This window comes from Rhinichthys klamathensis, unplaced genomic scaffold (assembly GCF_029890125.1).
Source record: "Rhinichthys klamathensis goyatoka isolate OS25496 unplaced genomic scaffold, OSU_Roscu_1.1 h1tg000068l_1, whole genome shotgun sequence".
NCBI classification, from domain to species: Eukaryota; Metazoa; Chordata; class Actinopteri; order Cypriniformes; family Leuciscidae; genus Rhinichthys; species Rhinichthys klamathensis.
The window spans coordinates 340,133-365,824 of record NW_026606611.1 but is presented as its reverse complement, the minus strand read 5'-3'; the positions used below and the strand labels follow the sequence as shown (position 1 = coordinate 365,824).

At 38.6% G+C, this 25,692-nt stretch overlaps 1 protein-coding gene across 2 annotated transcripts; it reads left to right on the top strand.

Moving 5' to 3' along the window:
* Positions 1-1,297: 1,297 nt before the first annotated feature.
* Positions 1,298-15,739, top strand: fgf24 (fibroblast growth factor 24). 2 transcript variants are annotated; one of them, XM_056250152.1, is made up of 5 exons: positions 1,298-2,266; positions 2,485-2,521; positions 6,928-7,090; positions 13,140-13,246; positions 14,210-15,739. In XM_056250152.1, exons 1-5 carry the CDS (start codon positions 2,235-2,237, stop codon positions 14,486-14,488), a joined length of 618 nt encoding a protein of 205 aa, XP_056106127.1. In that variant the 5' UTR covers positions 1,298-2,234; the 3' UTR covers positions 14,489-15,739. The 2 variants fall into 2 exon arrangements, with proteins under 2 accessions (XP_056106127.1, XP_056106126.1); XM_056250151.1 differs by having other exon boundaries at positions 1,303-2,266; positions 6,928-7,099.
* The last annotated feature ends 9,953 nt before the right edge of the window (positions 15,740-25,692 follow it).

Here is a 25,692-nt window from a genome sequence, read left to right as displayed (position 1 = left end):
TATAGGCCAGACTTTAAAAGTGAATTAATCAGATTCATTATAGATATACTGGACACCATAAATGTCAACTGGGACCAGGTTGCTTTGCGCCGTATGCTTTGTTAGTTTTTTAACCTTTTAAATTTAATTTAAGCTGTGCTTTGTAAGTTAATTCTGTGCAAATGATAAGACTCCACTACTGGTTAAACATGTAAGAGCAGTAATGTAAATGAGTAAATGTTTCTTTTTTCTCTGTTCACAGCTGAGAAAGGGCTGTTGAGGGAATAAACCTGCAGCTGGCAGGGGGCATGTTCAGAAGAGCTTGTAAACACATTCACACCTCTGGTGCATTTCAATGCCCGATTACTTATAGCACAATATTGAAAATTCGAGTTCGACAAGCACTTGCATTTCAATAGTGTCTGCGAGGAATCAACAAACTCCACCAATAGAACGCTTTCTGCTTTGGGAAGTTAACAAACGAGCTGAAATGAGGGTAATCAGTGGATGGATACTCAAAGCACTTAAAAAAAAAAAAAAACTTCAATTTTGATGTTGATGTGCCATTATAGGGATTTAATTTACAGCTCTACCTCAGACAAACGTATGTGTATCGTGACACTTAAAAAAAAAAGAAAGCTAATTTGTTGTCATGTTATATGAAAATCATTAAAAGAGAGACTATGTGTTAAGGTCAATAAGTTATTAAAAATACACCCATTTTGACATATTTGGCATGATTTGTTTAGGTCAAAAGGAGTAACCCTAGAAAACCTATTGATATTCATGAAAATTCATTATAATAAAAAATAGTTTATATTAGAATTATTGGTGTACAGGCATTCAAAGTTAAGCAAAGTATTTTTACCTGATGTTTACACAACTTTTAGAAACTTTATATATTTTTAAAACAATATATATATATATATATATATATATTTTTTTTTTACAAAAATGCATGACAATCATGGACACAAATATTACATTTCTAAGAATTTGGCACATGTGTTTAATACTTGATTATTTAACATTTCTCCGTTTTTATCGGCTCCAACAACTTTGATCTAAGTCTCTAAGTCTTAATTTTGGTTCCACTTTATATTGTCTTTAACTGTACTAACATTTAAATTAATAATTTGATACAATTGACTTATTTTTTTGTGCATACATACACGTTTTTACATTGTACAATAACAATAAGTACATTGTACTTGTTTTTGGTGTGAACACACACAAGACAACTAATATAAAGTGCGACCTTAATGTATTAGTATTATTATTATGCATTTTAGTTTGGAAAAAGTGAGTGTAACGTCTCTGCTACCCCATCAGAGTAGAATTTGGTTATCTCAACAGCGAGTGTCTGGTTTTGCTCAACTGAAATGCACCTGTTTACGAGTTCATATGTGAAATTCGCAAGGAATTCTCACAGACTGACAGTGAAACGACGAAAGAGCTCAAGAAACTACGAGGAGCGCAAAGGAAACTGCTCAGACAGAGGAAAAGCGCATTCCGCGCACCGATGGACTCTCTCAGATCACCCTATCAGGTGCAAAACCACTGACAGGTTTCCACCCACCACCAACCCAAAACCCCTCAGTGCGCTCCAGCCCTCTTCGGCACACAGACAGACAGACAGTCCCGTCCCATCACCCAGCGCTCTTCCAGGATTTGCCACGGGTCTGAGCGCCTTTAATGTAAAAACTTCTTGGATAACAGTGAAGCAACATCTAAAGAAGATACTTGTAACCCTATAACTCATCTACCCTGACAGCTTGGACTTGTTGGGAAAGTTTTCCCTCTTCAAACAATGAACACGGGAAGCTTGGAATGATCCACGTAAGGTGTGCACTATCCGGTGTCCTCGGCAGGTACGAACGGAATTTATCTTTTTTATATCGCATACTGGATCAAGAATAAGCACGAAAGGTCGCGGATTGTTCACCGAGGAGGAGACACCCCGCGTCAGTCTTTTCCAATTCAATCTTTTGCGCGCTTTGGCGAGAGAGCGCAGCGCGCGCGGACCGCGGAGGAACGGAGGGACCACAGGGAAGACATTGATTTGCGTTTATTCAGATCTTTTTCAAACAAGAAACAGCCTCATGCTGCTTCCAGCGGCACATTTACACGTCCTGCATCTCTCTTTTCCCTGGGATTGCACCTCTCCTCCGGGATTTTGTGTGTGAGACACTGGCGGGGCTCCGCGCGCCACTTACTGGAGCGGCAAACGCTGGAAACAGGTGTATTTGACCAAGATGTCTGTCCTGCCGTCAAGGTTCATCTACGTGTAAGGAATATTCTTAATAGTCTCTTTGATTCACTTTGAGTTCGTGCATTCTTGCCAATAGAAGTCGCTCAAAGCCAGGTTTAAGATGTACTGCTATATTTTTATCTGGTGTAATTGCTTGTGATTCACCCCTCCTTACTTCCCTCCTGTGTCTCTCCCCTTCTCTCCCTCTCTCTCTTTCTCTCTCCCTCTCATTCTCTCTCTCTTTCTCTTTCCAGGTGTTTACATTTACTGGTCCTCTACTTCCAGTTGCAGGTAAGTCTGGCTGTTTCACTGTCATCATGAATCTGGATTAAGGGAGGGATTATGAGGATGTGCCGCCGGTGCGCAAACACAAAGCTTGTTTCATTTGTTGTCTTAAGGTTTTTGAAAACAGAGGCATGGGAAATCTACACCCCAGAGGCTGAACATTTTAAAAAAGTGCCTTTGGATTTGTTGGTGGTCTTGCCAGAGGAATTGAAATTATCTTTCTCTCTCTTAAAAAAAAAAAAAAAACAGAGTCTGAGTTTTCCTTTTGTGCTTCTTTGTGTTTTATTTAGAGCTGAAATTAATCTAGTAAAAATAAAAAGTCTTGTACTTGTCTAAAGCATAATTACTTCCCTCCCAATAGTTAGTAAACTCATACTTTGACTGATTTAAAGCTGAGTACAAAAATAAGCAATTTGTGCATTTCATTTTCCATCTATCTATCTATCTATCTATCTATCTATCTATCTATCTATCTATCTATCTATCTATCTATCTATCTATCTATCTATCTATCTATCTATCTATCTATCATCTATCAAGAAATAAAATAAATGTATAGAACAAAAATGAAATCTAAGGCAGCTAAGTGACCAAACAAATCGTATTTCCTTTTAAAAGCTATTAAGGTAAGACTATAGCTGCAATCTCGGGCTCTTTTTCAGGAAGGTGACTAATTCAGCCAACAAATAAGTAATTAGATATGTGCAGTTCCTCAAATCCGTCTTTACTGACAGATGTCCATACCTCACAAGGCGGGGACGGCTTAATAAAGGCTTTTCTTTTTCTCTCCTGGCAAATGGGTCAGGGCATTGTGATTATAAAACTTGCATCAGAATGTCGTAATAAACGGGGGCGATCACCCCTCCAACCAGGAACAAAAGCCACTGGTTTGAAGAAAACGAGACCCATGTTGGTTATATAATTGTGTGCGTTTTGTTCCAAAGCAGTTGGCACAAACAAGGCTTTAGTGTGGCACAGCCTGCTTTCTGAGTCCGTGATGACAGTAGTATGATAGACAGAGTATCACCTGCTTCTACTGCTAACCTTCGCTGTTGTTATAGGTTCTCCCCGAGAAAACAAACACAGTTGTTATTAAGGAGATGCAGTGAAAGACGGGGCGATAAGCACAGTTTAAGTGGCGTTGTTTCCTGAGATGTATCCTGCTCAGAGAGTGGTGTCTGCAGATAGGGCCTATCTGACATGCAAGAGTGGCTGGGCTTCTTTGCTGGGACGGGGTCGGGCTTTTGAAGTCGCAGTGAGATCAGTTTGCCTAGGTTTGCTTTGAAGGGAATCGGGCGGCATGATAAAAATGTTTGGCCGTGGCTGGCTCTCTGTATAGGCATGCCCTCTGCCTTCCCGCTCCCGTCCGTATACACAACTGTCTACAAAACACATCTCTGTGTTTGACTAGATTGCCAGATTTCAGAGTAAATCCTTCCGGCGGTGTGTGCGCATGAGCTGCGTGTGTGTGTGTGTGTGTGTTATTGCAAGCAAAAATTAACCTGGTTTCTGTACGCACTCTTAAAAATAAAGGTTTTTGCTGCAATGCCATAGAACAGCCATTTTGGGTTCCAAAGTATACCTTTCAGTGAAAGTTTCTTAAAATAACCATTTTTCTTAGTGTGAATTACATTTTGATTATCTAAAAAACGTTTTTTCCACTATAAAAGAGCCTTTTGTGGAATGGAAAGGTTGTATTGATGTTAAAGGTTCTTAATGGAACCATCGATGGACATAAAGCTTTTTTTTTAAGAGTGTAGATAACGTGTGATAGCTTCTGTTTGAATGTGATTCATGGATTCATCTATAGGGAAAACAATGCAACAATGACTAAAATAAATTCAGTTTAGTTTGCTAGAAAGATTTAGGATGAAGGTAGATGACCAACTTGAACTAATAACAATTGTTAATTGTTTTTTTTAACGCGAAAATAACTCTTAACTACGTTGTGAAATGCTTTTGGGTTTGTTTAACCCCTTATTGCATGTATCCACTGCAGTGGTCAGATCTTTAAAAGTTGTTTTTAACCTTTGACATTTTCTCATAATTTTATATGACTGTCCTCTTTATGTCATTGTGTTTTTATTTATTGTAGCATACATTTGTAGACATTTATTAATACATATACACTGAAAATCAAAAGATTGTGGTCAGAAAATATCTATTTTTTAATAATCAAATACTTTTATTTATCAACGATGCATTACGTTGATCAAAAGTGACAGTAATGTTACAAAAGTTCAAAAAATTTACAAAAATGTTTCTTGAGCAGTAAATCATCATATTAGAATGATTTCTGAAGGATCATGTGACACTGAAGACTGGAATAATGATGCAGCTTTGCATCACAGGGATAAATTACATTTGACAATATATTACAATAGAAAACAGATATTTTAAAATGTTGTAATATTTCACAATATTACTGCTTTTACTGTATTTTTGAGTAAATAGATGCAGTCTTGGTGAGCATAAAAGACTTCTTTCAAAAAGATTTAAAAAAAAATTCCGCCCCCCTTTGTTAAAAGAATCTGTTTTGCTTTGGATCGAATGATTCCTGCATTAATGGGTTAATGTTGGCGGTTGTGTCGCGTTGACGTGTTTCTAAGCAGTCCTGCATTCAGCGTGAATCTCAATGGAAGTTTCTTTCTCAACTCTGTTGAATAGATCTCTCTTTTTTTGTATGGTGAGCTGCGTGTTTCCCCTTGTGCTCTCTAAATGTCATTAATTAGCTGAGGTTAAAATAACACGGAGTGGAAGCATGTAATGTGAGTGTAATTAACCACCTGAGAGAAGCCACATAAAAGCTCATTACAGGATAATTACCCCTCGTTTCAGCCCGAGAGAGTAGTCTTGGCTGGGACGGGGATTCCAGGGTTTTTAGAGGTATATGTTTTCCTCACATATGGAAGGATGACAGAAGAGGAGGAGGAAAGATAGAGGCTTTTGGATGAGAAGCGGATTGGTGATTTTTGTATAAAGCCTCGGGTGAGTGTGAATGTGAGCGACAGGAGAGGCCATGGCAAGCTGCATTGTGTTTTATTGTGTTAGTGCTTTAGCGTGTGTGTGTGTGTGTGTGTGTGTGTGTGTCAGTGCAACAGTTGTGTACATGTTCTTCCCATACTTACAGGTGTGTATGTGTGATTTATGAGTGTGATTCTTACCTTAGGCAGATATTTGTTTGATGACAGAGTTAGATCTTTCAGGTGGATAATTGCTGGAGACTTGCTTGTGGAAATTGAAAACTTCACTTCTCGCTGTAGCTCCAGGCTCAGAATATTCAGATGTTTTATTTAGAGAGAGAGAGAGAGAGAGAGAGAGAGAGACGGCCACCAAAACATGCAGGAATTACTGTGATCTGAACCTTTATTGAAAACATGATATCAAAATTTGACCCTATTTACTTTCTTAATACACAATTCTGGTCTCATTGTGAGTGATCTTAGTGCAGCATTATTTATAATAATCTTTCAGCAAAATGTAATAAATTGCTTTTCCTCTGAAACGACTACCGACATTCTGGCATGTAATGGCCACTTTCCAATCAATTTATGAAAGCCCACCCTCTCTTGATTCACATGATAAAAGTAAAATCTTTAATATTTTTACTGTAACTTGGATCAAATAAATATGCACGCTTGTTTCCGCCACGGAATAAAACAATTTAAAAGATGATTCCGACTTTTTATCTCACAATTCAGACTTTTTTTCTCACAATTGCAAGTTTGCATCTCGCAATTCTGACTTTTTTCATACTATAACTCGCAATTCTGACTTTTTTCATATAAACTTGCAATTGTGAGTTATAAAGTCAGAATTTCTTGATATAAAGACGCTATTGCGAGTTATAAAGTCAGAATTGCAAGATATAAACTCGCAATTTTGACTTTTTTCTTGAGTTTATATCTCACAATTCTGACTTTATAACTCGCAATAGCGTCTTTATATCAAGAAATTCTGACTTTATAACTCACAATTGCAAGTTTATATCTCACAATTCTGAGGAAAAAAGTAAGGATTGTGAGATAAAAAGACGCAATTACCTTTTTTATTTCTTATTCTGTGGCAGAAACAAAGCTTCCATAAACAAATGCTGGTTTAGCTTAAGAGACGTCTTTCAAAAACATAAAAAAATCTTACCGATCCCAAACTTTTGAACAGCAGTGTGTTTATCAATATATTTAACCCTAAATATGGGAATGGAAATGATTATATTGTTTTGAATAAAAAAAATAAAAATAAATGCCTTTGAAATGTAATTATTCATGCATTACTTGGCTGAATTGATTTTGGCAGTTGTGTCATGTCGACTCTCATCATGTTAATGTAGTTTAATGTTGACTTTAAAATGCATGCAGTTGTGCAAATGAATCTAGAAATAGATCAACACTTTTTGTTGTTGCTGATTATAGGAATCTCACCAGAGTTCCGCCGACTTCCGGTTCTACATCGAGAACCACACTCGAGACGACGTGAGTCGGAAGCAGGTACGGATATATCAGCTCTACAGCCGAACCACTGGGAAACATGTGCAGATCCTGGGCAAGAAGATCAACGCCAATGGAGACGATGGGGGCAAGTACGGTACGGGAGTGTTCCTGTGCTCTCAGATGAATCAAAAGAACCTTCATCATTTGACTCCGTTTCTATTCTGCTGTTAGGCAGAACGATTTAAAGGGATAGTTCAGCCAAATATGAAACTTCTGTCATCATTTATTCAGCCTCACGTCGTTTCAAACCGGTTTGACTTTCTAAGCTAACACTGAATGTTCTCAGAACTTTAGCTAACATTCTGGCCAGATTCTCTCAGTTATGAGAGACATTCTTCCAGTAACATCAATAGAACGTTCGTTCACATTAATCTGGTCTTTAAAAACATTATTTATACATCATTCATGGAAGTTTTTTTTGTCCTGAAACTTTTTAGTTGGAATTGGAATTTGGGGAATCAGAATATTGTCTTAAAATGGATTGCATGACCCAATACTAATTGAAATATTGTCAAATTCATATCGGAATGTTGTTGTCCATGTAAACATAGTCATTGAGTCATTGACCGAATCAGTCTGAATCATGAACGAATCACTCAGACATCATGCAAGGATCTAACTTTAAGAGTTAGATTTCATTCACATTCAAATTTATTTTAAAGAGTTGCAGGATGTTCATTAGAAATTCAACATGATAAAAGTCATACAGGTTTGGAATGACATGAGGATGAGTAAATGATGAATTTTAATTGACTAAATACTTTGGCTAATTTTTATAAGGCTTTCTACAGACACAAAGTGTGTAGTTCTCTCAGCTCCATTTAACAAATTGTACCATGTTTAAATACCATATTTCCCCAGATCAGCATTCCATCTGGGCCTGCTAATATCATATCTAAGATGAACTTCTTCTCTTTAACATCCAACCTGAACCGTTATTAATCAAAATGTATCAAAGTATAAACAAAACAAAAAGCGCAGAACTGATGGGCAGCGTGCCCCAGCGGTACTAGTGTGAGAACAGAAACTCTGTGTGAAGATAAACACACTGAATGCTGCACTTAACTAATACAAGCATGTTTATATTCCAGTCTTGTGCGCGTGTGTGTCAGTCAGAGCTGTTCAGCATAAAGATTCCACAACAGACACGACTCCATAAACCTTCAGTCCTGGATTCCTGGACCTGCATAATACTGTTTCTTATTCAGTCTTATAATCCTAGCATCCCATTTCTGTTAGACTCTTCTTGACAGGAGTTTTATTCTTATATCTGTGCTAAACCGAGTGAGGATAAATGGTTCAATGTGACCTGAAGTTTTATTTGTTCATGTTTGTAGCATTTTGTGTCACATTAGATCAACACCTGGAAGCATCCCTGAAAAATAAATAAATAAATAAAACCCCAGCTAAAACCAGCCTATGCTGTCTTATAGCTTGTCTTCCAGACTGGTCATAGCTGGCTTAGCAGGCTGGTTTAGAAGGGGTTTGGACACTTCTTTGAAACCAACCAGCTACACCCAGTCTAAACCAGCCAAGACCAGCTTAAACCAGCCTAAACCAGCAAAGACCAGCCTAAACCAGCCACGACCAGCCTAAATCAGCCAAGACCAGCCTAAACCAGCCACGACCAGCCTAAACCAGCCAAGACCAGCCTAAACCAGCCAAGACTAGCTTAAACCAGCCACGACCAGCTTAAACCAGCCTAAACCAGCTAAGACCAGCTTAAACCAGCCTAAACCAGCCACGACCAGCTTAACCCAGCCTAAAGATCAGCTTAAACCAGCCGGGACCAGCCTAAACCAGCCAAGACTAGCTTAAACCAGCCAAGACTAGCTTAAACCAGCCAAGACTAGCTTAAACCAGCCAATACCAGATTAAACCAGCCTAAACCAGCTTAAACCAGCCAAGCCCCGCCTAAACCAGCCAATACCAGCCTAAACCAGCCAAGACTAGCTTAAACCAGCCACGACTAGCTTAAACCAGCCAATACCAGCTTAAACCAGCCAAGATCAGCTTAGGCTGGTTTTAGCCAGGGGGGGGTTTCTGAAGGGAGGATCGAGATCGTTACATTTTGATAGCATAGTTCACCTACAAATTAAAATTCTGTCATCGTTTACTCACCTACAAGTTGGTCCAAACGTGTATGACTTTCTTTATTTATGAAGTTTAAGTCATTATTCACTTAAAATCTTGATATCAACCTTAATTCTCCTTTGCACATGATTGAGAAAAGTAATAATGCCTGATTCGTGAATGAATCATACCGATTTCGAACAACACGAGGGGGAGTAAATGATCACAGACATCCCGTTTTCATTCATTTAGAATTTGTTTGCTAGTTAATTTGGTTAGTCATTGGGTTGTGTTAATATTTGTGTTTTGATGGTTAGGGTTGTGATCTGATTGCAGTAAGTCTTACAACAACTCACAGCAGTTATGTGTGTCAACTGTTATCTTCAAATGTCTGTGCCGTTAAACTCTGTGTTATTATGGTAACACTTTGGTATAGGGTCCAATTCTCACTATTAATAGTTGCTTATTAGCATGCATATTAGTAGGATATTGGCTGTTTATTAGTTCTTATGAAGCACATATTAATGCATTATTCTGCATGACCATTCTACATCTCTAATCCTACCCAATACCTAAACTTAACAACTACCTTACTAACTATTAATAAGAAGTAATTAGGTGTTTATGAAGGCAAAAGTCGTAGTTAACAGTTAGTTAATAGTGAGAATTGGACCCTAAACTAAAGCGACAGATATTATTATTCAGGTATTTTTCTTCAAACTGGCCATGACAGAAGTTGACCTAAATGAAAAGAGGTACCATAGAAGCAGACATTTATATACTCATGCCTGCTATAGCGCCCCTTGTGGCTGTGTTGAGAATGCAGCCTGTAGTTGCGTCGTACCCGGGATTCCCAAACTGGGTTTTGTGAGTTAATGAAAAGATTCATTAATAATTAGAATAGAATATAACAGTTAATTAAATCATAAAAATGGAAAATTAAAAATAAATAAATAATTTAAAAATAATTTAAAAACAATCAAAATAAAAAACTTGTCATGTGACCCTCCCCCAACATCGAAGAATTGTCAAAAGATGTTAAATTAAAGAGATTTTAGCTTACAATCTCAAGGGTACTTCAAATAAATATTTTAAGTCAAATGAGTTTGGCTAAAAAATAAGTTTGGGTATCTGTTGTGTATATTTGAACACAGAAACGACAACAACGGCATGTGAAATTGAGCTTGTATGGCTTGTTGTGTTTTCAGCCTTAATGTTCAGCATTGAGTATTTATTTATGGAAATGTTGGTAATGTTCACTATTTATTTATTCATAGCTGAATAAGTTAAAGCTGATGTTTTAATAAAGTTAAAGCTTTTGTTGTGATGTTAAAATAGGGTCTAGTACGTATTTATGGCAATGATGGTCTGGTTCTTTACTCGGGAAGTATTTACAGCAGTGTTAGTTATTGTTCGTCATGTTTTGGCCGTACGTGTTTATAGCAGTTCTAGCTGTTGTTTACTGCTTAAATGTGTCAGTGTCTGGTTAAGCGGTGCAGCGTTGGCTGAGTTGTTCCTCTGTACCTGTGTTAGCATGAGAGGAGGCAGATCCAGGTAAACCCCCACACCTGGCACCTGTGAACTCCATGACACACACACACACACACACACACACACACACGCACACACACACGCACTCTCTCTCTCTCTCTCTCTCTCTCTCTCTCTCTCTCTCTCTCTCTCTCTCTCTCTCTCTCTCTCTCTCTCTCTCTCTCTCTCTCTCTCTCTCTCTCTCTCTCTCTCTCTTCTCTCTCTCTCTCTCTCTCTCTCTCTCTCTCTCTCTCTCTCTCTCTCTCTCTCTCTCTCTCTCTCTCTCTCTCTCTCTCTCTCTCTCTCTCTCTCTGCTGTCCTGTCAAAGTTATTATGAAAAGTATTTGAAATATTTGAAAACTAAAGGAAAGCAGAGCATATGTTTAAGTCATGCCTCAATTCTGAGCTGCTATTTAAGAGTCAAATTGAGTTTTTCAGATTTATGAGCATTTATGCACATTTATACTACCATTTGGTATACCAAATTTGGTATCAGTAAGATTTTTTTTTTATAAAGAAATTAATACTGTTGTTCAGCAAGGATGCATAAAAGTGATGACAAATGACAGTAATGAAGTTTATAATGTTAAATGCTGTTCTTTTGAACTTTCTATTCATCGAAAAAAATCCTAAAAAAAGTTTCACAGTTTCCACAACAATATCAATCAGCAATGAACTGTTTTCAACATTGATAATAATAATAAATGTTTCTTGAGCAGCAAATCATCATATTAGAATGATATCTGGCGGATCATGTGACACTGAAGACTGGAGTAATAATGCTGAAAATGTAGCTTTGACCACAGAAATAACTTACATTTGAATATAGCAATTTTAAATTATAATAAGATTCCACAATATTACGGTTTTACTGTATTTTTTTTATCAAATAAATGCAGCCTTGGAGAGCAGAAGAGACTTAAAAAAAAAAAAAAATCTTACTGACCCCAAACTCTTGAATGGTTGTGTATGTTTTAAGTTCAAATGTGTAAACTCAATATAAATTGCTGTTTGCAATCTATGTGTGAAGACTGATATTCTGTGAGATAAAAATTCAGGATAGAATTGATTACCCATTCCCTCCGAATATTCATTTCACTTGGTTTACGTCATGTTACGGAAGTAAAATGTATGGTTTCACATTAACTTTAACAGACAGTTTTCTGGAAAATGAAAACAATATTCAACGCATTCTGAACACTGACACGAGGCACACACACAGTGCTGGATCAGATCTTACACTCGTATGGCTCATTTATCAGCAAACACTCGCCTTCCCAGAAACATCTCAAAAATGTCTTCGGTTTCACCCCTGTTTGACTTTCACATTACTGTTGACATCTGTGCTTTAATATTAATAAGCTACACCAGTAAGAAATGGGCTGATGCACATGGAGGGCTGACTGCTTTGAACATTACAGTTTTAGGCACAGTGTTCATTTACATACAGGAATGTTTCAGGCATATCTTTTAAAACGTCATGTTCTTGTGAAGGGCTCTGCTCTGAGGAGTGGGATCTTTCCCCTCATTTGATCTCAAGTGCCCTGCCTGGATTAGTCGTTCCTCTCTTGTTGCCCTGGGCTGTTTTCGAAGGGGACAGTTTTGGTGTTGCTCTCTAAGCCTCTCTGCTTTGAGCACCTTTGAATAGCCCAGTGTGTTAAACAAATGGATCATCCTAACTTTTTGATTGAGTGAGCACGAACTAAAGGCAAGTGGAAACCCAATCCCTGGGGATCTGAACTGCTCCAAGGAGTTTGGCAGATTGCTTCCCCCCGAGAGAGGGGACCCTTAACAAAGGTGCTTACAGAGAGAGAGAGAGAGAGAGAGAGAGAGAGAGTTTGGTGTTTTAGTAGTTGTGAGGGAGCTGTAGTCTATGATGAATCATTAAGTTTTTCTTTTTTTACACTATATAAATATATATACACACATATATACACAATATATTATTTCATGTACCTGCATTGAAAATGCATTGAATGTCTATATATTGTGAATAATGCTTCTTCTGAATAATACTACTGAATGATACGGTTTCTCTTGTACATATACATAAAATAAATTACAATAGCTATTCCACTGATGAGTGAAAAAAAAAGGTCCAGGTCATATTTCACTGAAAAAAAGAGAGAAAAATTAATTATATTTTGTATATATAAGTATTGACCATTACGAGTCTGACTGTTTGTATATTGACAATATTTTCATTGCAAACATGGAAAATAAATAAATAAACAAAAATGACATTTTAGATTGATTTATTTTATGACAACAATGTTTAAATACTTTAATATTGAAATAAAATAAATAACTTTATAAATATTTTAAATATGTTTTGGCATTATGGTCAATAGAATGTGTGGGAAATGTGCTTAAATGTCATGAAAATAATGTCTTAAGAATATTTAAATATATATATATTGAAAATATGACCCAGGTGTGTTCTTGAAGGATATAAAAAAAATGATTAATTCTGTGCCCATCACATTGTCTTCATGACCTTTGTGTAAACTGTGTTTTATTTTTACCTGCAGCTCTACTTGTTGTGGAAACAGAGACATTCGGGAGTCACATTCGAATAAAAGGGAAAGAGAGTGGATACTACATCTGCATGAACAAGAACGGCAAAATTATTGGAAAGGTATGTTTACTGAACTGGTTTGGATTATAATTTGACTGGTCAGACCGTCATGCAAACAACAGGTCCGATTTTCTTTTATTTGGGCCACATTAACTGTGATGTGAATGTAACGAGAAAGTGTTTTTGGTTTCTGTGTGTATGCATTTTATTTACTCGTGAGCTGATGTATTGTTGCATCAATATAATGAAGTGTTTTGCATGTTTAGCATGTTAACTTGATGTGTGAGTAATGTATGCACTGCTACCGAACCAACTCCTGATGTTACGTAATGGAGCCAGTCAACACACATTTTCATTCCATCTATTTAAACAAAAATGAAATATTGAGGCTGCTGTTTGACCTTAAAATTGTCCCTTTTTCCAAGTTCTTGTAACTGCCATACCACAAACAAATCTAAGTGGAAAGACCAACACCCCCTAAATTTGCCATGAATAGGACATTACGCGCTTCACTGGCTTGTTTTGAACTGGTCCTGAGTTGAAGGGCACAATTATTGTGTCTTGTTGGGAAAGAGGCTTTAAAAAACACGCTTTGTAAAACACGTATCATACAACAGTTTTGTAGCAGATGTGTGAACTGCAGATCAGATCAAACTTTAAAATCGGTTTGCCCAGTCAGCCGAGACAACCAATGAAATGTGATTTTTTTGAAGGTTCTCTTGTTCTTCAAACCACATTGGGATATTCAGCGTAAAATCACTACTGATAATGTCATTTGGTGTGTTTAGTTTCTTATGCTGAATTTGAGACTTGATTTTTCTTCACTCAATGGATCATTGAGATATAGTTATTTATGGTTATTAATCACTCTCTAGGGTACTTGATTCTAATTGGTCAATCATAAAAAAATGTAGTCAAATATTGTTACCAGGTAAGTGATTTCCTGATTTCAGACCATTCGTTGAGGGGTTATTTTAATAAATGGGCTGTTTTCTGACATTTGGTCTTGTCCTCTCTCCTCAGCCCAATGGGAATAACCAGGAGTGCGTCTTCGTGGAGGAATATTTGGAGAACAACTACACGGCGCTGGTGTCAGCCAAGTACAAAGGCTGGTATTTGGGTTTCAATCGAAAGGGTCGACCCAAAAAAGGCTCCAAGACCACGCAGACGCAGCAGGAAGTGCATTTCATGAAGCGCCACCCCAAAGGAAAAGTGGACCCTCTGGAGGAGTTCCGTTTCACGACGGTAACCAAACGGACACGAAGGGCACGGCGTTTAAAAACCAACCCTAAAACGAACTGAGTCGGTGAGGATGAGGACACCACGTGCTTCTTGTCTTACAAACACCTTAATCTTATCCGAAACAGGAAAAGGAAGAGGACACAAATAAGCAATTGCTACGGAAAAAAAGACAAGAAGCTTAAAAAAAAAGTTCAAAGATGTTTTATTTTTATATTTCAGAAGCGTTGAGTTTCTCCCAGCAGTTGAATGTGGGTCTTTTTTAAAAATGTAATATTGGTGTCTGTTATTTTATTTATACTGGATTAACTAAGGATGACCTATAAGGAACTAGTGTCTCCTGCTTTGACACGTTTCCTGATAAAACTCTGGAATAGCGACGAGAGCAAACCGCACCGCCTGGGAAACCTTTTTTTATTTTCATTTGTGTTGCCCCTGAGAACAAGGATCCAATATTTTCCACTGGAATGGGCTGTCATGGAGACGCAACGAGAGAGCGATAACAAGGTCATGTGACCTTTGCAGGCCTCCATAGGTAAACGTGAAGCTTTGAGTGCAATATTTTAAAGATCCGTGTCGGATGCTTTTCTCGTCTAAACGGACACCAGGCCTTCCCGTGGGCCGAACGTGCAGAACACTTTGATTTTTTTTTTTTATATTCTGTGATTCAGCTTAGATCAACATGCTTTGACTAGCTAGATATCAGCATTAGCTGTGGTAATAGTGTGTGTGAGAACCAACAGACGGAAGCCAGAACACGTTTTTCGGGAATTGCTGTAATGCTCTAAGCCTACAGCTGGATATGTGCTGATGATGCCGTCACCCTGTGTCCTTTCTAAAATTTAGCTACCAAAACATGCATAAAATCCAGGTATGACGCATTGCTCTTAATGTCCCTGATGCTCTTTTAAGTGTGGGATTTTGACTACTTCCAGGTCATTAAGCCAATGAAATCGGTCCACCTGACAATCAGTCATGTTCTATGTATTCTAGAACACTTGCTCTCAGTTCTAGAACGTTGGAGACGCAGGTGCACAGAGGAAATCCCTTCTGCAGACGCTGGACTCCGGCCACTGTTGGTGCGGTCGACTCTCCATATGGGTATAGCTGTAGTATTCACACGTCTATATACTCATCGTCTGTCAGACGTTACTAACAATCATGACTCACATACGATTAAAAAAATGTATGCAAAAATAATAATTTTATTACTATTATAAAATATTTATTGCCTTTCTCTGTAAATATGACTTGATGAATTTATTTGACCTCTGTTAATAATAATAAAAAAGAGGACTATATATGGAAAATGAATACATGTTATCAGGCTGTTTTTGTGGCGTTCAGAAATGTGGATGTATGACTACAAATATTGCAGTGATAGAGACTCGACTTATTTGACTAGTCTCTTCTTTCCACTACTCACAAACTACCTGCTCCTTTAGACCCATGCAGTATGATTTCATAATCAAATGTGTGAGTCAAAAGACTCCTTTCAGTCTAACGTGTTATTGAAAATGTGACTAATTCACTCTCTGAGGTGTGCATAGTTTAGAAACAACTGTCAAACTGTCAGGTTTTGTATTAGCTTTTAATATCACAGATGCATGAGAAACAACATTGACATTTAGATATTCAACATTTTGATTCAAATTCGATATTGCATCCCATAAATCTGTAAATACTTAAAGGATTAGTTCACCCAAAAATGAAATTTCTTGCTGAAGCTCAAACGTGCTGTGTAACACGAGAATGAAAATAATTGGCTCTTGCTGAAGCTCAAACGTGCTGCGTAACACAAGAATGAACCTCATTGGCTCTTGCTGAAGCTCAAACGTGCTGCGTAACACGAGAATGAACCTCATTGGCTCTTGCTGAAGCTCAAACGTGCTGCATAACACAAGAATGAACCTCATTGGTTCTTGCTGAAGCTCAAACGTGCTGCGTAACACAAGAATGAACCTCATTGGCTCTTGCTGAAGCTCAAACGTGCTGCATAACACAAGAATGAACCTCATTGGTTCTTGCTGAAGCTCAAACGTGCTGCGTAACACGAGAACGAACCTCATTGGCTCTTGCTGAAGCTCAAACGTGCTGCGTAACACGAGAATGAACCTCATTGGTTCTTGCTGAAGCTCAAACGTGCTGCGTAACACGAGAATGAACCTCATTGGTTCTTGCAGAAGCTCAAACGTGCTGCGTAACACGAGAATGAACCTCATTGGTTCTTGCTGAAGCTCAAACGTGCTGCGTAACACGAGAATGAACCTCATTGGCTCTTGCAGAAGCTCAAACGTGCTGCGTAACACGAGAATGAACCTCATTGGTTCTTGCTGAAGCTCAAACGTGCTGCGTAACACGAGAATGAACCTCATTGGCTCTTGCTGAAGCTCAAACGTGCTGCGTAACACGAGAATGAACCTCATTGGTTCTTGCTGAAGCTCAAACGTGCTGCGTAACACGAGAATGAACCTCATTGGTTCTTGCTGAAGCTCAAGCGTGCTGCGTAACACGAGAATGAACCTCATTGGTTCTTGCTGAAGCTCAAACGTGCTGCGTAACACGAGAATGAATCTCATTGGTTCTTGCAGAAGCTCAAACGTGCTGCGTAACACGAGAATGAACCTCATTGGCTCTTGCTGAAGCTCAAACGTGCTGCGTAACATGAGAATGAACCTCATTGGTTCTTGCTGAAGCTCAAACGTGCTGCGTAACATGAGAATGAACCTCATTGGTTCTTGCTGAAGCTCAAACGTGCTGCGTAACACGAGAACGAACCTCATTGGTTCTCACACGTCAAGCGAACATGTTTGAGCTTCTGTTTACCATAACTGATGTGTGAGTTGATGAAAGTTTATGTGTGAATAAAAGCCTAAATTAAATCTTGTCAGTGTTTAAAGTGATTGGGTCTCTTCAGAAATTTTGGACTAAAACCCCTCAATTCATATGGATTAGTTTTACAATCTCTTTATGAACTTTTTGAAGCGTCAAAGTGGTGGTTGTATAGCTGTCAATGGAGGGACAGAAATCGCTCAGATTTATTATTCATAATTTGTGTTCCAAAGATGAACAAAAGTCGTACAGGTTTGGAACGACATGAGGGTGAGTAATTAATGACAGAATTTTCATTTTTGGGTGAACTAACCTTTTAATAATAATACATAAATTCTGGAATTTTATTTGCTTGTTGCAATCGTTGTTCCTGTGTATTTTCAGATAACTCTTGCATTTCCTTCATCTTCACAAGCACAAACTCTGTCAGCACAATCTCCAGATACATAACGCTGGAATCTATAGACACTGAGACAGACAGTGAGTGAGAGAGAGAGAGAGAGAGAGAGAGAGAGAGAGAGCAACTGGGATGCTAAACATTCACATTCAGTGCCATGATAAATATTGTTCGCAGGCATGATTAACTGGCGTGATTAACTCATTAACTGTCACTCACATGAGATCGACCAATAGCAAACCACAACCATCAAATCAATTTCCCATGGACAAAATTAAGTTCCGCCTTACATTTACTCTTGTTCGAGAAGCTATTTCACAGTAGGGAAGACTAAAAAGACTATCACAACTTCCGTTTTTATGCCGACTTTAGGATGAAACTCAAGGCCCAAGACTTGAAAGAAAAAATCTTTTGGAGAAGATGGGTCTTGAAATACGTTAAACAGCCCACATGCTGGTATCTGACGTCTATTCCCTTCATGACATAATGTGCCTTTCTTACACACCACGTGTGAATATGTTCTTAGAAGGCCATAACTAGTAGGCATCCGGAGCGTGCTAAACGCAGAGCGAGGGAGTTGGCTTTTGACGCAGCGGTAACGGTAGACAATTCACCATAGGACACGAGACGAAGAGGCGAATTTCACTCTGCGAGTTAAAGACACGATCCAGAAAATGTGTCATGGGGAAGTTATGAGGCGTTTAAAGACAGTGAAAAGTTTCTCAGACAACATGGGGATTCAAGGATCATTTAGATTCAAGGTTATATCAACAGAGCCCCTCCTCGCCTTTACATATTACCGCTTTTATGAAATCAATTAGAACCGAAGGGAGTGAAGGAATGCTCAAAGAGAATGTTCGGAAAGGTATTAAGGTCAATGGAACTATTCCTTTTCCAAATGGATTTCCAAAACTTCTGGTATGAAACCTTGTTCTGGGAGAAATTACTTCTGTGGATGACAGCGAGCTCATTAGACAGTCTGCATGAGCCACTAGAGAGAATTTATTCTAATTCTCGATGTGTCAATAACAGACTCGAAGGTGAAACCGAGAGCTCTCAAGCAAAAACCGCTGTCAGAATGGTGGTACATTTTTTAAACGCTGTAACTCTCCCCCTCCGTGTGTCTCAAAGCTCTTAGGAGTCTTCTTTTGGCAAAGCTCTGAGACTTCGCTCTCCCTTTAAAAAGGAGGATCAGGAATGTAGGGTAAGATGTCTCATAATGTTGTGTTCTGGAATGATGTTTACAGCAGTAGTCAAGCTGAAAGATGGCCGGTTTGAGGGAAAAATGCCTTTTGTTTAACTTCTCACTGATGTTATCAGACGCCGCCACCTACAGCGCGGGGAGACCTGGGGATGTCAGCTGATTTAGATGTCTGACGGATTGTCTTTCTTTTCCCCTTTTTATTATTCCTTCCTTTAGGCTGAATAATAGCAGGCCGTATTTTTTTTTAGATGGGTGTCCCCTCCAAGCTTGAATTACTCTGGCCAGACTGATCGGAGAAGATCCTCAAGCTTGCGCACACAGGAGTCTGTCCGAGTCTGATGATGTTTAATGCAGCGCTGCTGTTTTGGGTTTGCTTTGACTCAAACGCCATTTTTTTCTACACACATTTTTAGTGATGGGATGAGTAGGAGGGCTGATGCAAGACTTAAAAATGTTTTAAAGTTGCTGAAAAATATGTACACATTACAACAACCTCACGTTCTACATGTCCACAGATAAATCTCTGCTTTTCTCTCTCATTCTCTGAATAAATGACAAAGAGCTCTAGAAATTACTACCAAGTTTGATTTTTGTGACCATTTCTTGGAAAAGGTAAATGTGACAAATTATTTTTTAAAATACAAATATTGCATGTAGTATTTCAATGAATATGCAACGCATTCTCATCCTTTGGCGTCATATAGGTGACGCCATATGACATTTCGTCGAAATCTTACGCACATGGCATCCTTTAGCGTCAATATAACACGCACTGTTATGGGTAGGTTTAGGTCTGGGGTAGGGTTACGGTTATGACGCCTTGGGATCTGCGTCTCATATTGACGCTAAATGATGCCATGTGCGTAAGATTTCGACGAAATGTACAAAGCGTCACATGTATGACGCCAAAGGGTGAGAACGGGCTGGAATATGAGGTCATTAAATTATTAATTAATTAATAATTGTATACACTCACTGGCTATAGCCAGTACTTTATTAAGCACCTTGCTTCTTTCAGAACTGTCTTAATTCTTCATGGCACATATTCAACAAGGTGCTGGAAATATTCCTCAGGGATTTTGGTCCATATAGCATCACACAGTTGCTGTAGATTTGTTGGCTGCACATCCATGATGTGAATCTCCAGTTCCACCACATCCCAAAGATGCTCTACTGGACTGAGATCTGATGATTTGAGCTTTGTGACTGGAAGAAGCCATCAGAAGACGGGTACACTATCATGAAGAGATCGACATGGTCAGCACCAATACTAAGGCAGGATCCATGATTTCATGTTTTTTACGCCAAATTCTGACCCTACCATCTAAATGACGCATGAGAAATCGAGACTCATTAGATGACGCAACATTTGTCCAGTCTTCTTTTGTCCAATTATGATGAGCCCAATTGTGAATTGTGCCCTTTGTGGTTTTCTGTTGGTCTTGCTGTTGTTCATCTGCTTCAAGGTCGGACGTGTTGAGCGTTCAGAGATGCTCTTCTGCAGACCTCGGTTGTAACAAGCGTTTATTGGAGTTACTGTTGCCTTTCTATCAGCTCGAACCAGTCTGACCATTCTAAATCACCTTTCTTTCCCATTCTGATGCTCAGATTGAACTTCAGCAGATCGTCTTGTCCATGTCTACATGCCTAAATGCATTGAGTTGCTGCCATGTGATTGGCTGATTAGTTGTTGGCTTTAACGAGCAGTTGAACAGGTGCACCTAAAGTGGCAAGTGAGTGTATATACTTACTGAGACTACTGTTTAATACAAAATTACTGGGTTTATATTTTTCAAATGTTTTCAATCCCAATTAAACGCTGCTCTTTTCAACACTTTATACATCAAAAAATCCAGATTTTTTTTTATCATGGTGTCCACTTTCCACCAAAAGCAACACCGTCGGTTTTAACATTGATTATAACATTGATTTTCTTGAGCACCAAATCAGAAAGTCATCATGAAAAAATCTACCAACCCTAAACTTAGTAGTGTATATAAAATAGTAGTGTATATAATTTGACGTTTGAATATTAGACAACGGTTTATAACTCCGGACTCTTGGACGCTTCCCTCCTTTGCCTTAACCTTTGATCAGTGAAGCATGACCCTGGAATTGACCCAACATGTTGAAATGAATCATACAATCTCTCTGTAGCCGCTCCTTTCAGAGCTCACCGCAACGGCCGACAGCTATTCTTAGGCAAAAGAAGTGCTGACTCCATCATGGACGACTCCAGCAGTGCATGACTGTCTAGGACACTACTTTTGATCTCTTTTAGTTGACCAGTCTTTTGCCTTTTAAAAATATTGCACCCTTGGGTCAGCTTTCGGTAAAAGCCGTAAACATGGGTCAAGTTTTCCATGAGTGCCAGTCAGCACTTGTTTTCCTTCAAGAGTGACAAGCAGAAAATAAGGTGTGTGCCGCAGCATGGCGGTCACTTTTGCGCAGAACGTTTCTCATTGGTCGGGTTAGACTTTGCAAGAGAGACACGGGGCCAAACGCTCCTCCAAGATTGCTCTCCTCAGCAACCACACACTTAATAAAGGGCCATGTCAACAGAAATTTGGTGGCCCTCTATTCTCGACACAGAACAACCTTTGTCTCCTTAAATATTATTTAACTTTGCCTCTGGGTTTTGAGGGGGAACAAACATGCAAAACCAAAATAAAGGTTGACCTCTAATATAATCCTAACTGTCACAGCTCTTTGAGTGTCATTTTCGCTTTTTTTCATAAAACCACACAGCTTTCGTCTCCCTTCTCAGTGAATCTGACCACAATTGGCCTCCCTGCTCAAACCGTGAAACACACAGAGAGCGTTTTGTGATTCCCTCGCTGTCTTTATGAACGTTCGCATATGTAGAGAACTGTTTTTATAGGATTACATATGTGTGCCTGTAGACAACTATTCTGAGAAACATCTGAGATGTGCTTTATGAAAGGAAAGTATTCAAGATCTGTGGAGAACCGATAATGGAAAAAGAAACAACTAAAGATTTATGTGGATAGATTTCTATATATAAAAGTTTGGGGTAAGACTTTAATGTTTTTGAAAGAAATCTCTTCTGCTCAGCAAGGATGCATTTATTTGATGAAAATGACAGAAAATCATTAATATGGTCAAATTTAATTGTAATTTAAAATAGCTGTTTTTCGTGTGATGGAAAGCTGAATTTTCAGCATCATTATCCAGTCTTCAGTGTCACGTGATCCTTCAGAAATCATTCTAATATGCTGATTTTCTGCTCAAGATTTTTTTTTTAATTATTATTATTACCAAAGTTGAAACAGTTGTGCTGCTTAATATTTTTGTGTAAACCGTTATACCCCAGGAATCTCTGATGAAAAGTTCAAAAGAAAAGTATTTATTTGAAATTTAATGCATTTTTGCTGAATACAATTATTAATTTCTTTCTTTCAAAGACAAAAAAAAATCTTACTGTCCCCAAATTTTGGAGGGTATTATGTGTTTTTCCTTCACTCGTGTGGAATGTCTGTCATGTTCAGGCAAATTTAAAGTCATATGAATTTGATTTTGCAGCCTATTACACTTTGTAATATGACGTATTTCAGAGGTTATCAATCAGCAATCAATTGGATGATGAAAGTTGAGCATTTCATATCCGCTGACAGGTTAAACTACTCTCTGACCCCGTGTACAACGAGCACATGAAATAAATCCCACTGGGATTGTCGTCAGCAGTGCAACTTTGCGCCACCGCATGATTTCTGTCTGTCATGAGAGGGAGATTGTCTGGTGGTGAGGAGCAGCGTTTGGGCCCTCATGCATGTCCTTCCTCCCGGGGGCCACCAGGGGCCCAAATCCTCTTCTACTGACAGGTGATTCATCTCATTAGTTTCTCTCTTTCTCACTCTATCTGGCTCTCCCTCGCTCTCTCTGGGCTCCTCATTGTCTTGCGATATGAGATGGCTCTTTGTTGTGCGTTGTGCAGGGCTGTAATTAGTGAACTGTGCGCGGGGCGTTTTTTCTCACAGAAATTCTTCAAAATTAATCAGTGCTTTCCCATTGATGGCAAAAGCCTCTTGACCCCCCTCCAAACAACCCCTCTCTTCAGCGCAGAGATGCTTTGGGGGAGAGTTCCTTTGTTTTTTCTGTCAAAAACATAATTATGTCATCACAGAGTCTGGATCCTGCAGTTGCTAGTGGAGGACCAAGGCATATGATATCACATTTCTACATATATCTATATACATGTGCATTGCTTGGAATATATGGTTGAAATATCTATTATTATAAAGTTATTATTATGATTATTAGCAGTGGTAGTAGTATTAGTGTTAAAGGTGATTTTTTTGTTACACCCATATACGTTTGTGTTATGTTCTATATAGAAAAAAATACATTATTATTATTTATAATGTGTATATGTTAATATATACACTGCCGTTCAAACGTTTGGGATCGGTAAGATTTTTTAATGTCTCTTATGCTCACCAAGGCTGCATTTATTTGATAAAAATAATAAAAAACAGTATTATAACATAAAATAATTAAAAAATAACTTTTCTATTTGAATATATTATAAAATATAATATATTCCTGTGATGCAAAGCTGAATTTTCAGCATCTTTACTCCAGTCTTCCGTGTCACATGATTCTTCGGAAATCATTTTAATATGCTGATTTGCTGCTCAAGAAACCTTTCATTATTATCAATGTTGAAAACAGTTGTGTACAATTTTTTTTAGGATTCTTTGATGAATAGAAAGTTTAAAAACAGCATTTATCTTTTTTGCACTCTACAACCTGCTTTGCTCTTTCTCTCTTTATATTGTATATAAATATTTTGCTTTTGTAGTTTTTGTCTTTTTTTCTCGAAGACTTAAGTAACATGTTCCCCTGTAATCAATGACCTGAAAAAGACAGAGCAAAATGAAGGTCATTAATTTGCAGATATTTACACATTTGCAGCCAGTGTTATTTCCGCTTCAGTTCTGCGGGTGGCCGGCCCCAGATTATTTTCTTTACTCCACTGAGAATTACTGACGTCACCTCCCACCTAACATGTAATTAATCAGAAAAACGAGCTGCTCGTATCAGGTAGCAATATCATCTTGAATGACAAAACCACCTCAACACAAGGTTTTTCACAATGAGCTTTTATTACAGGGTTCCCAATCACTGCACTCTTTCTTCATTCATCATCCTAATCCCGCTTTTTAAACACACTCACAATGTGTTGTTTGTTTTATTAAATGACTAAAGTGCCTCTTTGTTGAAGTCAAACCACTGTGCCTGGCCTGATTTTGTGGTTATTTTTGTACAGCACTATTCCAAAGCATAAATGACAACCAAAGACTGGACATTGTTCTAAACTGATAATAGTGTGAATATGTTGTGTTATCCAGCACCTTACAGCTTAAATGTGAAGAAAAAAAAAGATATGCAAAGATTTGTTATCAATTGTATCTATTATGTTTGTCTATTAGGACCCAGAAAGGATGATTGAAGGAAGCAGAGAGATACAGTATGAAGCAGGAGACAGTCACAGAACCACAGAAGAATAATGATAGTTTTTGATGAATGGATGCTAAAGTAGAAAGACTGAAAGGGGGAAAAGGAAGTTAAACTAAACTAAAATAAAGATAAACAAGCACAAAACCAGCCGGACCTTTCACCTGTGAGCTGATCCAACATATGTTTTCATAAGCCAAGACAAGCAATCAGCCATTGTGGCCCTTCTCCAGAGCTAATGATGTCAAGTGAATCCCTCACAAAATCCTCTTTTTAACATGCGGAGTGAAAGACCCCCCTGAAAGCAAAGGATAGAAGTGCTTACAGGCTGAGAAAAAAGGCGGACGAACCATGCGGGAGACAAAAGAGAAGCGAATCGAATGTGCACCAAAAGACCCCTACCGGCTCTCTGTACATATCATATCACTCCACAGGGAGAAAAGGGCTCACTTCTTATTAATGTTGCTGCTTATTGCTAGAATATTGATTTTAATTGTTGCCCTGGATTTCCCGAGCTCGCAAGGACGAGTCAGAGGTCATTGACGATTAATCAATGGAACGGAACATAATGGAACGGCCCCGAACTGCAGGTCAGGGGTTGGACAATGTGAACGTTCAGCTACTTAGCTTCCTTTGCAACTTTGTGACAAAATCTGTTTGCCCAACACCAATTAGGCTGGCTTTCCATGCGCTCCGCTGAATGGGTTTGACAGAGAGGGTCATCCTGCGACGTGACAGCTGGCCTGAGCAGGAACAGGCGGGCCTGTGTCCTCCGCCGCATAATTGGTGTCCCTTGCAACGTGCCGTTTCCCAGGGGCTCGGCTCCCTGTTCCTGTGGAAGCCCTAAATGAGTGGAATCAGGGCTTAATGGGGCTCCTGCGAGTTTTAAACAAACACAGCACAGCCCCCCACTGTTCTACATGCTGCACCCAACAGCAGGGAGTCCCTCCTCACACCGGACGCTTACATGCGCTGTCAAGTCAAGTCACCTTTATTTCTATAGCGTTTTATACAATACTGATTGTTTCAAAGCGCAGTGATAAACAAGAAAATAACGATTCAATGATGCAAACAGAGTTTAAAGCAACTGTAAAAATACAATAGTAAACAGTCATTATTCAGTTGAAATCAGTTCAGTGTTGATTCAGTTCGGTTCAATAACTGCGTAAAGTTCATCAGTTCATCTAAAGCAGATCTGGAGGAAACAGCGATGTCATCGTCCAGCTCTTCTCATCAAATAGGGTAAGTGCAGTCAAGTCAATAATACTGCCGAATATTAAGCTAGCCAAAAGGAGACAGTGGCAAGGAACCCAAACTCCATCGGGTGACAGAAATGGAGAGAAAGCAGACTCAGTA